General features: G+C 39.6%; 1 protein-coding gene across 7 annotated transcripts in view; it reads left to right on the forward strand.

The window, feature by feature from the left end:
- Positions 1-17,481, forward strand: part of ARMC8 (armadillo repeat containing 8) — a 103,807-nt gene that overhangs the window by 72,215 nt on the left and 14,111 nt on the right. For all 7 annotated transcript variants that reach the window (XM_043873556.1, XM_043873554.1, XM_043873560.1 and 4 more), the window contains 6 exons: positions 4,547-4,629; positions 4,941-5,022; positions 8,689-8,775; positions 11,094-11,186; positions 13,519-13,668; positions 15,075-15,170. In XM_043873556.1, the coding sequence (XP_043729491.1) occupies positions 4,547-4,629; positions 4,941-5,022; positions 8,689-8,775; positions 11,094-11,186; positions 13,519-13,668; positions 15,075-15,170 (591 nt within the window). The remainder of the gene's footprint in view (positions 1-4,546; positions 4,630-4,940; positions 5,023-8,688; positions 8,776-11,093; positions 11,187-13,518; positions 13,669-15,074; positions 15,171-17,481) is intronic.

The following is a 17,481-nucleotide window of genomic DNA, read 5'->3' on the forward strand; positions in this document are numbered from 1 at the left end:
TTCCTACTGCAGACATGTTGATAGACTATGACCAATAGTCTGAAGGAAATGTACTTCCAGATAGTTCTACCACTTTATATCCTAAATCAGGAGCGAGGTTTTCCATCTACCTTGTAGTTGCCCTCTATCCCTGAAGCGTCAGCCACCACACCCCCCAGGAAACTTGAAAGAAAGTTCAGAGCTCCACTCTGTGTTTCACTGACTGACCACTAGCACAGTTCTCCAGTGTTCTCTGGTCTGAGCCAGAACATTTTCTTCTCGAATTAATGTCCACTTCCCAGTTGATAATAGAACTCCCATTCCTGAATGGGCGTTTTTCCTACTTACCTTTTGTACTTATTTCACTCTGTTTGCCTTAGCCCCGTGACTTCTGTCATTCCTAAAGTGCTCTTACTGAAGTAGATTCAAGTGCCAAAGCACTCATTAAATAGTTGATTGCACTTGCTTATTCAACACTGTAGGTTTATTGGGAACAAGGGCCCTCTCTCCCCCATCACTGTATCTTCAAGTTTTAAAACCATGCCTGTCACTCAGGGGGCACACAGATTTGCTGAATAGGTAAATGTGGGCATGTAAATAGGAGCTGTGTCCTGTTTGCCCTTCGTTGCCTGCTCCCTGATTTTGTCCCCCTGTCCTGTGCTATCTCCAGTCTCTTCTAACCAACCTGGCTCCCCGTGTCATTTCTGAACATCACGGCAGTTTTGCCCAGGCAGACTTACATGATTTTTATTTCCCTGACTGCAAAGAATTGGAGGTAAGATAATTATTGCTGCATCCCCTTGTTTTACTGAAGGCCCAGAGAGGTCAAGCAAGTTGCTCAGACGCAGGAATGGATCTGTATGTCTACATGATTGCTACACCTGTCCTGTGCCTTGGCAGATTTACATCTTTGGTGGGATGCGGCTGGTAAATGTTGTCCAGGAGCCTCTCACAAGTCTGTATTTACTGTGCCCAGGTTTCTTAAGCACCAGAGCCAGTCTAATAGTATTTCTCAGTTCTTGGAGCTTAATCAGGTGTCCCTGCCCCTGTGCCTTCCCTAGCCCTCAACACTTTATTTTCTGGTAATGTGATTACACTGAATACAGGGAACTGCTTCTCCTAAGCTATCCCTTCTTATTCTTTTTTTTTTTTTTTATTAGTTGGAGGCTAATTACTTCACAACATTTCAGTGGGTTTTGTCATACCCTTCTTATTCTTAAGTAGGAATTATTTCCCAAGTCATGGAGAAGGAGCTTTCAGACTTCTGCATCTAGCTACTCAGTGCTCGAGACTTTTGCCCCAACTTTTAATTTCCTTCCCGTGCCGAAGGTCCTGGTTTGGCCTTGCCTTTCTCAAGAACAATGGCTAGTGCTTGATTGAAGAAACCTGTCAGTCAAGCAGTCTTTGACAGTTGCTGTAGCACAGAAGATTAGATAACTTGGGAAAGACTGTAATCCCAAAGAAATAGTAATAAGGTCCTAACAAGTTTATTGAAGTGAGATTAGTAAGAGAATGAATAAAAGGTGTAGAGTGCAAAATCACTTGATTGGGTGTTCAGTAAGAGATGGAGTCAGAGTTAACAAATGTAGTGCCTGGGTGATCGGGAGAATAGTAACACCCTTAACAGAGTGACAGACAGACAGACATGGAGAAAGAGCACATTTAGGAGGGAAGATAAACTCAGCATGGGACATAATGGGTTAGACTTCATGGAACTTAAGTTTGCATTGAGCAGGCAGTTGGGAATATGAAGCTAGAGTTCGGGAAAAAGAAGTATCCATAGCGAGCTGATTTCAAAGTCACAACCTTTTCATTTATGTAGAGTGAGGATGAACCGAGCTTTGGAATGCATGTCCATTTAAGGAAGGGAAGGGGTGAAAGGTCTAAAGTTTGGGCACTTATGTCTTTTAAATAGAAGTGGGAATGGGAAGTGGGGCAGACTGAGGAAGAGGACTCAATGGGGTAGGGCAGAGTAAAGATTCAAGAAGAGGAGTGGAGAAGCAAGAAGGGCTTTGAGCTGGAAGTACCCAGCCTCAACAGGAGTGAAGAAAAGTATGGAGACATGTTAATGAGAAGAGGGAAGTTGAGGCAACTTGTGTCCCAAAAAGAAAGCAATATCCCTGGAGAATGAGGTGAGCGCAGAGGGACTGAGAGTGTGAGGGAGATAAGAAGCCCTAGAAGGAGGAGATAAACATCATGAGAAAAATGGTGTCTCCTGCAGTGGAGTGCAAGGCTCGTGGGCCCACAGTGAGCAGGGTGGCATGCCCTGGGACCAGGCAGGCAGGGTTGGTGGTTTTTCTATTCTAATATCAGCAGGGTTTTGTTTTTTGTTTTTTTAAATTGGAGGAAAATTGCTTTACAATGTTGTATTGGTTTCTGCCATACAACAACAAGAATCGGCCATGCATAAGTCGCCTCCCTCCTGAGCCTCTCTCTCCTCCCCGCATTCCCCCTCTCAGTCATCACATAGTGCCAGACTGGGGTCCCTGTGCTATGCAACAGCTTCCCACTCATTATCTGTTTTACACATAATAGAACATACATGTCAATGTTACTTTTCCCATTCATCCCACCCACTCCTTTCCTCGCTGGGTCCGCAAGTCTGTTCTCTACATCTGCATCTCCGTTGCTTCCCTGCGAATAGTTTTCATCAGTACCATTTTTCTAGATTCCATATTATGTGTTAATATACAATATTTGTTTTTGTCTTTCTGATTTACTTCAGTCTGTATAACAGGCTCTAGGTTCATCCACCGCACTACCACAGACTCAGATGTATTCCTTTTTATGGCTGAGTAATATTCCATTGTATATATGTACCATATCTTCTTTATCCATTCATCTTTCTGTGAACATCTAGGTTGCTTCCATGTCCTAGCTATTGTAAATAGTCAGCATTTTGGGATCTGAAGCAGGACTGAGTGGTGGGAGGACAGTGGAAAGGAGTCTACTATATGGAGTATCTGAGCATGACATCCAGGTCAAAGAGAAGATATATGAGGGTCAGGTTGATCAGTAGACATTGAGAAGGGTGGTGTTCAGGGGCTGGAGATGACAGTGAGGACAGAGGGTGGATGTGCACAAAGGTAAGGATGAGATGAGGTTTGGTCTAGGGTGAGAAATAGATCAACATGTAAGTTTTCATCAACCACTTTGGAACCGGCAAATCATTACTTTTTTTTCCCCGTTTTTCTTTTTTAAGTGAGCATTCCTCCTGCCCTATGACTGCAGTGTGGTTGCCTGTTTTTAATAGTTGATGGTCTCTCTCCCAGGCACCGTTCATTTCAATTCTGTTTTCTTCTCTTCCCGTTTGGCTTGAACATTCTGAGATTTCCCATCCTCTCCTGTTCTGAGGTCAGGCTTCTAACGCCTCTCATTTTAGTCTGGGTCAGTGACCCTCAACCTCACTGCACACTGGACTCTAACTGAGGAGCTTTTTAAAAACATACGGGTGCCTGGCCCAGCACAGAGAATCTGATTTAATTGGCCTGGGAATTTGTTAAACTCCACAGGTGATCTTTGTACATGTTTCCCCAACCAGGTGTTCTCCTGGGTGAAAATAATGACCCAGCTGTCTTGCCCGCACTGGGAGCTGCCTGATGAGCACAGACCCGCCCCTTCTCTAACCACGGCAGCATTACAAGTGTGGCTGCGCCTGAGGACTCCAGAGTCTGATGCCTGGACTCCTGTCTCAGCTCCGTGATCCTAGGCAAACTCTGAATTATCTAGACTCCTCAGTCTCCTAATGTGCTGCTGATGGGGAATAATAATGCCTACAAAAGGCTAAATTCTCAGCATGTAACATACTTATTAGCACAATGCCTGCCGCATAGAAGTGCTCAACAAATATTAGTTGTTTTTGTTAATATTTGTGTTGTGATTGCATTAGCTCTTTTTCTAATATGCTCTTTTTCCACAGGACCACACAAATTAATTTCTTCCACATACTATTTTGTGCCTCTACATTGTTCCTTGATGGAAAATCATAGGCTGTCTTTTTTCTAAATTTAAAAAATAATAAAGCTTCATGACTGTAATGATTACAAGTAGCAGGACTTGGTGTTACAATGAAAGTTGGCAAAGATTACTTTTCTAAATATTTAGCTTAGTTTCAGTTTGCTTGGTAAGAGAGTGGCCACAGGGTGGCTCTGTCAAAAACCCACAGATTTCTTAAAGACTGAGTGTGGACTATGATTTTTCGAGAAACTCACTCTGGCAGGAACCTGCCCAATGGTAGTTCAGTTATATCTTGCTTTTTCTCAAAACTATTTATGCAACACCATCACAATATTTTTCACATGTAATTATTGTTTTAAGTGTCTTTAAAAATAAAGAAAACATAATCTGCCCCTTACGCCTACCGTTCTGCCTGGCAGTTCCTTGGTGGGGTAGTACCACCTTTCTGATCAGCTGTCTGCCCCCGCTGCAAAGTGATTGTTCCAGAGGCCAAAACTCTTGCTAAAAACAACATTAAACGTAAAATGGACATTAACATACTTGCATTTACAAGCGGTGAAATTTGTCATCTTCGTGTTGTTATTTATGCAGCATTAACCTTTTTCTCCAGATCATTGAGACTGAAAATATGATGGACCGAATTGTGACTGGCTTGTCTGAGTCTAGTGTCAAGGTGCGGTTAGCTGCCGTCAGGTATGAGCTTTAAATGGCCTGAATAAAAACCCTTTGCCATGTGTTTAACCTGTTTCCTTTCCGGACCTTCACCGAGTAAGCACAGAATCCAAATGTTACTTGACAGTATTCTCAGGTGAATCCATACAGTGTGTAACACTATTTAACAAAGAAGTTAGCTTGAAAAGCCCATGAAGTCCTGAAGTAGTTGAATTAACGATGTGTGTAGATAAACTTGAAATGTGTATTAGTAATTGTGGAATGCCCAGCAGTGTGTTTTAAAAGGAAAAGTTTTGGCTTCTTGTGAAGCTAATTTTGATTATTCTTTGTAGATGTTTGCACAGTTTATCTAGATCTGTGCAGCAGCTTCGAACCAGTTTCCAGGATCATGCTGTGTGGAAACCTTTAATGAAGGTAAGAAAACATCAAGTCCACACCTGTTCCTGCAGAGCCATTAGTGGGCGTGGTAGCTGACGGCTCTCCCTGATCTAGGAGTGTGTCTGATTTTTATGTTAAAGCGTTGTGAACATTTATCTCCTCAGATCGGATGTTCTAAGCCTCTTTAGAACATGCGGACTGTGTTTCTGAGGTCAGCATCTCATGTGTGACAAGGGAAGTAGGCAGCTGGCTTTCTTCCATTAAATAAAACTTCAGTTACTCATCTGATCTCCCTTTGTGACTAGTATTACACTTTAGACGTATATCCAGAGTCATCTTTGTGATTTTTAGTTATAAAAAAGAAAGGAATCAGCCATTTACAGATATAACCTGTTCTTAGTCTTTTGGCACTCCCTTAATATTTTTTAAAAGTTCTTATACTTCCTGCCTCTCCACTCCAGAAAGACTTCTTTGTTGAGAACTAAAGGTCTTTGCTTTGAGGGTACACACACAAAAAAGGATGGTTTAGGTCAAAGAATTATCTGAATTGAGACTTAGAATATGCATCAGGTTTCTGCTAATAATGTTATCTCTCATACATTACAGAACCACAGGTCACTGTGGTCTCAGTATCTTTTTTCTTTTTTTCTTAAAACAACTGTATACTTTGCGTTTGATCTGCGGATTTTTTTGGTCTAAGTTTTTGGCTTTTTGTTTTGCTTTTTAGCACCTACTGTGAAAGCCTCTGGGCACAGTAAGTCAACCAAAAATTTGTACTCCAGAGCTCTTGCCCTCAGCTTAAAGCCTCGGTTACAGTAGAGCCTTCTGTGTGGTAGACTTAGTCAGAATAGTTGGGGGAGGCTTCTGTCAGATTATAAAGTGACTTTGAAGGCAGAAGGAAGGCAGGAGGATTTCCTCGAGAGGAACAGCCTGAAGAGCAGGAGCATTACACATGGTGTGTGAGGGTGGTGGAGGGCGCACGGTGGGCACCAGCTGGAAGGGTAGGACCAGTGCTGTCCCCAGGAAAGGGGTTTTCCTGTTGCCACTCTTTCTTGTTCTTAGATTGCACCTTTTTTGTAGCAACTTAATCTTAGTTTATTGATTCTGTCCATTCAAGATTTTTTTTTAAGTTCTTTCCTATTTCCCAAAATAACTTCCAGATATTTTCTCTGGAGCCATTTTCTGATTGCTTAGCTCAGTACCCCTCTATCATATGAATCAGAAATGGAGCAACATGTGGTTTCTGACTAGTTCTGCCTGGGCACAAGTTGGGTGAGCAGTCCAAAAGGATTTGTGCACTTGGGTACATGTGGGTGTAATTACCATCAAATTATTACTGTGTTGCACATTTAATGTGTAGTATTAAAAGCCTGAAAGTAAATGAGTGATTTATTTCAGGTACTTTTAGGTTTTTCTTAGTTCAGAGATTGCTTGCATGTCTATTGATTCTTTTCCTCCTTTTTCTTGTCTGTGTTTTTACATGTTGATTAGCCAGCTATAGGAGAGTAGGCATTCAATTTTAACTAAAACTTTCATTTGTGGATTATTTTTTGTTCTTGTTTTGGTGAAATTCTGTTTGGTCATTGTTGGATGTCAGCCTCTAAATTTCATGTGTTATATCTGATACTGTACTGAGTAAATGCTTTCAAGAATTTCTTGAATTTTTCTAGCATCTCTTCTGTTTTATCATTTAGTGTTATCTAATTTGAGAATAAAACTTGGTAAAAGCACATGAATTTCTATAAAACAAATAGTATTTTTTAAAATGAATCATAAAAGTAAAGCAACTTTGTAAAACTAGTAGTAACTATTTATTAATGGTTCTTTTTAAAAAAATACACATTTTGAAAGTCATTTTTTTTTCTTAACAAGACACAGAATGTCCCCTCTTCCTAAAATACACTACCCTGCATTCATATTATTGTAAATTCCTGAACACATAGACCAGAAACAAAGCAACTTTTTAAAGCCTTGTTTGGTGCTCACTTATTTCAACCAATGATTCTAAGTAGTATAATTTTGGAAAATCATTATTTCTCTTAATTCATAAGCATTCTTTGAGTACCTACTTTGTGCAGTGCCTCTTAGGCCTGGATAAATTAAACTATAGATATTATTATAGATTATTCTTTCAAAACACTTTAGTTTGTAAGTAGGAAAGGAGAGTGCCAGGGAATTTGAGTAGTGGACGGTAATACGGGCCCTAAGAAAGGTCACAGACAGTAGCAGTGGATACTCAGGAAGATAGAATGACTTCTTTTTGAAAGGGTTTCAGGAAGGCTTCTGGAATAAGATGACCTTAAAGCATGGATAGAGATGTAGGAAGGACATGACAAGGGAAGGGAAGGGTGAACAGGGTCTTAGAGTAGATTATGGCGAACACAGAGATTGGCCAGCAAAGTACATGAGATTTGATCTTTATCACCCAGCTAACAATTCACAGGAGAGTTTAAAACACAGTGTTTTAGGAGAATTGCTTTGATTTTGTAATTCTTGTTTGTTCTTAACATGGGAACTTCAGACTTGATTTAGCTGCAGAGAGCAGATAATCATTTAACTCTCTGAATTTTTTTTTTTTAATGATCCATTTCCATTTTGTGTAACTAGAACTCCTAGGATTCCTTTTGGGGTCATAAGCCTGATCCTGGTCTGATTCCAGGTGCAAAGGATTTCTTTGAAGTGGTGCTTATGAAGCCTTCTCTCTTTGAATCTAGAAGGAAGGGGTTCTGATAATAGCTAATGGCAATTAACCTTTGTCATCATGCTGTGTTGTCTTCTCTGAGTTCAGCAAGAGTCCGTGATAGTTTGCTGTATAACTTGTATGAGTCTGATATGTGCCTGATAGCAATTATGGCAAGGGGTTACCTTTTTTAAACCTTACTTATGTATAGCCATTACTGTGTGATAGTTACTGCTCTAAAATCCTTTTATATATTAATTTTCATACAAATCCCTGAAGCAGACTCTGTTATTATCCCATTTTACAGGCAAGGAATTCATAAACTTATTAAGTAATTGAACTGAAATTTGCACTCAGGCATTCTGCGTTCTCATTTCCATGCTATGCCACTTCCCTTATTGTTCAGCAAATGACATTTAATCTTAAATATTCCCATCCAGGAAGTGTTGTTTTCTTCAACGTGAGGTCTCAGAGAGGTTAGGAAATGTGCTTAAGTTCACACGTCTGGTAACTGGAGAAGTGACGGTTGGAGCCAGGACTACGTGACTCCAGTCCTGAGGACCAGTCCTTCACCTTGCTCTTCCTGTGTCATAGTTTGATCCATCAACATTGCTGTTCAGACAGGTCCTTCCAAAAGCAATGGAAAGGTTCAGGCCCTCGGGCAGTTCTGTGGTTTCATAAGTGCCTGATGTGGTAGAATCAGTTGGGTTAACTTGCCTCATTGCAGTTCTCTGGCCTTCAAACTTTTTACATAGAGCACCCCATCCCTGACTCGTGTCTGTCTCCTTTTCCGTGTAGCGGTGAGCTGTAGTTCTCCAGCAAGACAGACCTGAGGGCCTCAGTCAGTCATGATGATAGCACTAGGCAAAGTCTCACTCAGTCAGTGTCAAGTGGATCTTTCCTCTCTCTCCAAGATGAGAAATCAGATTAAAAAATAAATTGTTTTTGTTCTCATTTATTCTAATGATCTCACCTGCATGATTGCAAACTATTAATAGTATCCTTTTTTTTTAATTCCGTAGGTGTTACAAAATGCACCAGATGAAATCCTAGTAGTAGCATCATCCATGCTATGTAATCTTCTTCTTGAATTTTCTCCAAGCAAAGAGGTTAGTGTTGATTTTCTCTTCCTAGATGACTTCTGCCCAGTATCGAGCTTAGTTAAATAATTTTCACAGTAGTTGACATTAAAATTTGAGGATTGGGGTTTAAAACTACTTCTGAATTGTTTGGATGTTGGATGTTGAGGGGGGATTAAATTAATTTTAAAATATAGTTGTCATTCCCTGTTATCCCTTCTCTGCCTGGCATATACAGTTTATTTTAAAGATATTATAGCTTATAGTCAATCTGAACTGTCTAAAATTGTAAATGTAGAAAATAATTACACAAGTCATAGACTATTTTCAAATTATATTTATTAAAGAATAAATTAAGACCCAAGTTTGTAAACCAAGATTACATACCATTGTAAGGGGATAACTGCTGGCACTGGAAAGTAAAATCTTTTTTTTTTTAAAGCTTTATTTTGAAAAGTAATCTTTTTAATGTTAATGGTACTTACTTAGGGAGGGTTTACACTTGGGATTTTTTCCCCCCTTATATGCATTTTATAAATTGTTTGTGCATGCATTGTTTTTATGGTAGAGACAATGGAAATAAAAAGTGGAAATCAGCTTTAATAAAGGGAAGAGGTTACCTGATAGAATTAGTTTTACAGTGTTGCAATATCTCTGGTCTGTCTAATCATGAACTAGGTTTGGACACCATCCGTTATTAAGTGCATTTAGTGTCCCATTTTGGTGAATTTCTTTCCTGCACTGTAATACTTCAAGCTTTGGACTGGTATTTAGGAAGACGTTAGTAATGAGGTGGCGGTTCAGAGACCATCATTCAGCAAGTAGAAATCTTAGGACAAAGTGGGAGAGACTGGTAGTTGTTCTGAAGGAAGGAGAGGCAGGATAGGACACCAGAGCGCCTGTCTCTGCTGAGGATGATGTGGTTGCAGTCAGTGTGACACTTTTAATCATCCTGAACAGCTACCTTCAGAATATTTAGGGTCTAGCTAGAAAGGAAGGTAGATGGGCTCTGGGGTAGAGTCATTAATATGATTGATTTTTTAGTATTAAAAATAAACTGGATTCTTAATTGGAAGGGAAGGAAATGGTATAAGCATTAATTGGGCTAGTTGACACAATTGGAATATGGACTATAGTTTCAATAAAGGTACTGTTTTACTGTCAGTTTCTTTGAATTTGGTAACTGTTCTATGGTTATCTAAGAGAATATCCTTGTTCTTAGGACATACTCATTGAGGTATTCAGGGTAAAGTGGCATGATGTTTTCATTCTACTTTTAAATGGTTCAGAAAAAGGATAAATAATGTGGATATGGGTGTATAGAATGTGAGATATAATGATAAAACAAATATGGCAACATGTTAAAGATAGGTGAGTCTGGGAAAAGAATATATGGAAGTTCCTTAAAAAAAAAAAAAAAGAATATATGGAAGTTCCTTAAATTGGTCTTGCTACTTTATAAGTTTAAACTTATTTTAAAATAAAAAGTTTTTTAAAACTGTACAGTTTGTACTAGTAAAGTTTATCTTTCTTCAAAAATGTCATCTTGAAAGGCACTGACCTTTGTCTTAGTATGCAAGTCTGAATTGCTTAAGACATTTCTAGAACCCACTTCAAAAATAGACCTTTTAAGCATTCGTTGGTGATGGTAAATCAGTCCTCTAAGGTTTGAATTTTTTAGAAACTATCAAAACCTATTTTCAGCCAAGTATCATAAATAAAGCAAATTGCCAGACTAATACATGCTATTTTAGGTATCACATTTAATACCTAAGATATTTGGCTAAATATTTATACCTGTACTTGACTATAAAAGTACAAGACTATTTTGCTTGTATGATTGATAGGTAGTCCCGAAAGTAGTTTCAGAAGCTGAATTCTGCAGCACATTGATGAATAAGAGTAGCAGTTTGGAAGGAAGTTAGTTCTGTTCTAAACCAGCCATGTCACGTCATAGTCACAGTTTGTGGAGAACACTGGGACGCATGCTGCACAGAGCGGGGAGTGGCTGTCTCGGGAGCGTGGGGAGAGTGTGGGACTGGGTAACGGATCATAAGGGCAGGAGTGAATGTACACAGGAGTAGGATATCTCCTGAGTCTTTCAGGACTACAGGGGAAAAGACAACAGGCTTTACTTTGGCTTTTGGATCTGTGAGAGAGTCATTGTCCCTACACTTGCCCTTCTCAAAGTGATTTTTGTGGCCATCTAGCTCCCTGCCTTGTGAAGGTTGCTTGGAATTGGTAAGAGGAGGAAAGAAATCATAGGCAGAGTGCCAGGCTGTGTGTATTATATACACTTCATTTACAAACCTGACTTTAAAACTGTTTTTTCTCCTTTCCAATCACAGCCAATTTTAGAGTCAGGAGCTGTAGAACTACTTTGTGGACTAACCCAAAGTGAAAATCCTGCTTTACGAGTGAATGGAATTTGGGCTTTAATGGTATGTTTCACAAAGAGGAGAAAGCAGTTACTGAAGTTAAAACTGAAGAATGTGTTATTTGAAATGTCTGAAATTTTCTTTTTTAAAAATCTTAACTGTTTTGGCTCAGTTTTCTAAAGACTTGGGACCTAAAAGATTTCATTCACCTTTCAGATTCGAATATAAGCAAGTTGCTTGGCCACTGTGTTCCTTGGTTCTCCTATTTATTAAGAAAAGTAGAATTTTGGGGGAAAAGTTTTCCTCATCATGAACTCATTGATACCTGTGTAGAGCTACGTACTTTACAGGGTGGTTTTGTGTCTCCTTTAAAACGTCTTGGTGAAGTAAGCTAGAGAATACGTATTTTACAGATGATAAAACTAAGCACAGAGTGGTTGAACAACTTGCCCAAGGTAACAGAGTTAGGGTATACATGCTCGATAATTTCATAGCAGTTTCTAGTGAATAACTTGTAATAATCTGAATTCTAAAACTATGTAACTATGAAGCCAGAAAACCGTTTTTCCTTAAAAATTTTTTAAAATAAAATATTGAAATTGAAAGTAAAGCATAATTCTACATGAATTTTTTAAACATAATTATAGCAGTTATAATTCAATCCAATATTCCAGAAACTAAGCTAAGAGTTTATACTTGCTATCTGTAATTTTTATTTTACATTGTATTGGTATAGATCCACCTTCAATTGGGAAAATGGAATTTAGAGGGTAAACGAATCATCTAAGGCCTCACAGCTAATACATGCTAGAAATGGGTTCTGGGCCTGTCCCCGGCCCGTGTTCATCCTCTGGTACTGTGCTGTGTCTGCTGTCTTTTCACCCAAATTTTGGAATGGAAATAATCATCTTTCAGGAAAGCACTGAGTGTATCAGATTCAATTATTTTTCTTCTTAACAGCTTTTGGACTTCTCTTTCTTGAAACTCTTTCCCAGGAATTTTTTTCCCCCTCACTTTGTACTCAACCTCCTTTTCAAGCTTTTCTCAGGAGACGTTCCCCCAAGTTTCATTTCCCAGTTCCCACTTTCCTTTACACTGTAGTTTCAGGGGCTCCATCTACTCTCATGGTTTCAGCTCCCCTCACAGAAGAGGTTGCTTTGGAATGTTCACATCCAGAAAGGATTGTTCCCTGTTTCCCAGGTCGTCACTTCAGTGGCTAATGGGACTTCATTTGAGGGCTCTGTAACAAGTACGGTTTTAATGCTGAAAACTAAACTTACCCCAGTCTTCAAATTCATATTAACTGTCTTATTCTCATCAATCTCCTTATTACCAGCTATTATGTTCTCGTTCACAGAATATAAAACCTTGGAATTCTCTTTGGCCTGGGTTTCTTGACACCCAACCCAGTACTCTTTTTGCTCTGACATGTTGCCTGTATTTGGAATTTCATCTTTCATATGTCTTAGATCCTTAATTTCAAAAAGTTCCTGGAGGGCAATAACTACATTATAGTAAGTCTGCAGTTTACAAGAGATTTTTAAACCAGAAGTTGATTTATGAATTATTTGGAATTTGCCTTTTTTTTTTTTTTTTTCCCCTTCAGACATGTTGTTATAGTTTCACGTTAAGCTAGGGTAAGCTATAATATGTCCAGAAAGGAGAAAAAGGATCAAAATAGCTCCTGGTCATCTGGGGCTGCTGGTCTTGGGTACATCTCCACCCCCGAGAACCTCCTGCATGGTATGGCCAACCGTAACAGCACTAACAGAGAACTGTGAATGCAGTAGGTAGTTTGTGCCAGTAAAGTTAACAAAACCCAGTGTTTATTTTCATGCATAATAGAGGAGTAGCTTTAAGTCCTTCTCAAAGTACTTGTCACAGTTTAGTTGTTAGAAGTCATTTTGTTATTGAAGTGCACAGAAAGCAACTTGATAGCCGGAAGGGTATTCTCGAAAATAATAACCAAGCTCATAGATACAGAGAACAGATTGGTGGTTCCAGAGGTGAGGCTGGGGATGGGAGAAATGGGTGAACTGTTGTTGTTGTTGTTGTTGTTTTTGTACTTTAAATAAATTGAACTAAATAAATGAAATTTTAAAAATTATAATAGTAGATTTTGTTATTTATTTGAGAAATCTTAAGACATGAAAATGCCATGTCAGAAAGTGGTTGTATTTCTCACTGAGGAGTATGTATAGGAGTGACAGTTAACTTTTCTCTTGACAGACAGAATTATATGTGATTAACAGGAATTAGAAAAATAATGTGGCTTATCCTTAAGGATGTTCTGCAGATTCTGTTTATACTTCAAAAATTATGAGAATTACTATTAAAATATAATTTAATAAAGCAAATGTAGACGTGATTCTTGAAACTTCTTTAATCTTTCCAGAATATGGCATTTCAGGCTGAACAAAAAATAAAAGCAGATATTTTGCGAAGCTTGAGTACTGAACAGCTCTTCAGGTTATTATCAGATTCAGACTTGAATGTGCTGATGAAGACATTGGGACTTCTTAGAAACCTACTCTCTACTCGCCCTGTAAGTAAAATCACCCCAGTTTCCAGATTAACTAGCCTGGCATATACATTACAGAGCACTGCCCTGACTCTCTGCTCCCATCAGCATCTGCCCAGAAGTTATGATCCAAGGATTGCCCCTTGCCAGAGAGGCCAGGAGTTGATATTTAGACCTGTCACCTTCCTAGGTGTTCTGGAGCTGCTTCACCGTGTGGCTTCCAATCCTGCACTGCCTGTCCTGTCTCCCTCTTGGTCCTACGTGCTGGATGGGAGCCTGCCTTTGTTGCTTTATTCTGACTTGGTTTGCCGGCCAGAATGGGTTTTCTCATCTGCCTAAATCACTTATCTCTGGGGCCTGAGCTGCTGTCCCTTGAGAGACTCCCCAGTGCCATCTCCTTGCCCACATTGACTGGACTGACCTCTAGAGGTGTCAGCATAGAGAGCAGTGGGCATGTGTCAGAGCCGGAGAGGCTGAGCCTTGTTGTGGGGTCTTTCTTACTGTTCTCTATAATGTTCCCTAAGCAGCAGGGTCAGTGGCCTTCAGGCAAATAAAGAAACATGGGTGGTTCCCTTCGGTGTGCATCACTTGTGTCCTGAGTCCTTTCTGTACATTTGTGCCCCAAAAGAGCATTAGTAAATCTACACCATATTTTCCAGGTCCCTGGCTTCTCCCCCTCCCTCATCCATTTTTTAGCTTCTTTTCTATTTAGTATCTTTGGGCTCAAGAATCTTCAGTGATCGCAGTTCTATATTCTGTCAGGCCAAGTCTCTGCTATCTTCATCTTGAAGTCATCAACAGCAAAAAATTGAAGGCAAAATACAGCTTCACAACATAATACAGGCACACCTTGGAGATAGTGCTGGTTTTGGTTTCCAGACCACTGCAATAGAACAAGTCAGAAGAATTTTTTTTTTATTTCCCAGTGCATATAAAAGTTACATTTACACTGCACTACAGTCTGTTAAGCATGTAATAAGCATTATGTCTTAAGAAGAAAATATATTGTTAACATGCCCTAATTAAAAAATAATGCTGTTGGGAAAATGGCACCGATAGACTTGCTCCACATGGTTACCACAAACCTTCAATTTTTTTTTTTAATTAAAAAAAAAACCCCACAATATATCGGCAGCATGCAGTAAATTGACTTGAATTTGAGCAAACTCTGGGAGATAGTGGAGGACAGAGCAGCCTGGCATGCTGCAGTCCATGAGGTTGCAAAGAGTTGGACACAACTTGATGACTGAACAGCAACAACATACTTATAAACACGGTTCTGTGGCCTCTGGTCCTATACTCATGGTGTTCTCTTTGAAGCAGATGTGTAGTGCACTGTATTCTTTAACTTTTGGAAGCCTTCTGTTCTTTCCTATTGTCTTTTTCTTTGTTCTCCAGATGGTAATTGTGGATTTCCCATTGTTTTGCAGCACATAGATAAAATAATGAGTACTCATGGAAAGCAAATTATGCAAGCCGTCACCCTTATTTTGGAAGGGGAGCATAACATTGAAGTCAAAGAGCAGGTATGTGTTCCCTTTTTTTTTTGAGGAATTTCTTTTGAGTGTGAGTACCAAGAGGAATAGTAGTTAGGAACCTCCTGAGTTACTCTGTTGCAAAAGACTGTGCTGAGTTCAGAAATGCTATAGACATGGGAAGGGTCTGAAAGAAAAGACCCTCAACCACCCCTGAAACTCTTTTCAAGAATTCTTCCTCCTGGAATGGAAGAAGACATGACCAGAGTCTATAGTTTTACCTTCTGTGTCATGCACTGTACATACTGTCTGTCTCTGTGGGGGATGGACACCTCTGACCATCTTAGAGTGAATCCTTTTCCCAGGATTCACATTTCTAGCCCTCCATATCACTATGCTCTGAACCAAATTCCTGCAACTTCCTGAGTAAAACCCCTTATGCTGGAGACATCTTTTATTTCCCTACTCTCATACATCCCTCTTCCTTATTTCTATCCCATACCCCTTCTTCCTGTTGTGTTTCAATAGGGCAAGTTTAGGATAGACATGAAAATACAGAGGCTGTATGTTCATTAGGGAACAGTTTGGGAATTACTTTTCTCTAGTTCCTGCAGTTTATTACAAGAATTTTAACATAGTATATATGACATTTTGTCATATAAGAAAAAGTCACCTGCACACATATTTTTAACACAAGATCTGAGATAATGGTAGTGTTCAACTTTCTGACTTAAATGTTGGCTCTGTGGGCGTGGTCGTTTCACAGTTCATTGAGCTGTACACTTACACGTGTGGGAGAAACTTGCCCAAGGTCGTCTGCGGAGAGTTGGACCCAAAGTCTGACTGCAGGGCCCACTTCCTTACCCTCTGTGTTCCCGAGTTAAAGCAAGTCACCAGGCTTCAGAAGAGCAGTCCAGGAGGCAAGAGTAGTAGGACCTGGGAGCCTTGTTGGAATTTGTGAGCAAAAAAGGTGATAGATTTGACAAAGTGATTTTAGACAGACATTTTTGGTGATTCTTATTCAAATTCAGTAATGAACAACTATGTTTTTTGATGAACAAAAATTGAACACAGAAAAACTATGATCTTGTAGGCATCACTAAAGTTAGGGTAGATGAGATTTGTTTCTAGAACACAATAAAGAAGACACAGTGTTCAAAATAAACTATTCTACATGGAGAGCATAGAAATTTGTCTATAAAGACAGTTCACCTAGATAGAATTTCACTAACTTGAAAAGCTAAGCAAGGTAGAAAGGTGAGGCAAGATTCAGATGGGGGTAAAAGAAAAGACCAACAACAATAAGGTGTTTCGGCAGAATCCAGTGATACCCACTCACACAGGTTTGGGTAATGGGAAGTGTGGGTGACTATGGGGAGGCTTAAACTGTCTGCTTTTTAGCTAGAAGTTTAATTCTTCTCAAAAGAATCAAAGATACATTCTCTTTTTCTATTTTATTGAGGTATCAGTTCAGTAGCTCAGTCATGTCCAACTCTTTGCAACCCCATGAATCACAGCATGCCAGCCCTCCTGTCCATCACCAACTCCCGGAGTTTACTCAGACTCATGTCCATCGAGTCGGTGATGCCATCCAGCCATCTCACTCCCTGTCGTCCCCTTCTCCTCCTGCCCCCGATCCATCCCAGCATCAGGGTCTTTTCCAATGAGTCAGCTCTTCGCATGAGGTGGCCAAAGTATTGGAGTTTCAGCTTCAGCATCAGTCCTTCCAGTGTATATTGATATATAATAAGGTACATATATTTAAAGCATACAATGTGATAAGTTGACATATGTCTCTGCCATGAAACAATCACTGTGATCATGATAGTGAACATATCTATCTGTCCTTAAAACAGGAATACAAAATATGTTCCATTCTAACCACTTCTATTCAGCATCATACTAAAACTGCATTATCCATTTCAGGGGTTTAGCACACTGTTTCTGCAAAGGGCAAGGTAAATATTTTAAGTTTGCAGGCTATACAGTCTCTGTAGCAACTTCTGATCTCGGAAGCTAAGCAGGGTTGGGCCTGGTTAGTACTTGGGTGGGAGACCGCCTGGGAATACCGGCTGCTGTAGGCTTAGTCTACGGCCATACCACCCTGAACACGCCCAATCTCGTCTGTAGCAACTTCTTAACTGCGGTGTTGTAACCTGGAATCAGGTATAAACAATATGTAAGCAAGTAGATGTGGCTGTCTTCCAGTAAAACTTTATTTACCAAAACAGGTATTGGGTTGGGTTGTATTCAGCCCACAGGCCATAATTTGCCAATTATTACTCTGTATCATTGATTTCCAGTTGTTCACATGAAAACATGTATGTTTGTGTGTGTTGCTTTTATCTCTGCTCCCTAGCTT

This window comes from Cervus elaphus, chromosome 19 (assembly GCF_910594005.1).
Source record: "Cervus elaphus chromosome 19, mCerEla1.1, whole genome shotgun sequence".
NCBI classification, from domain to species: Eukaryota; Metazoa; Chordata; class Mammalia; order Artiodactyla; family Cervidae; genus Cervus; species Cervus elaphus.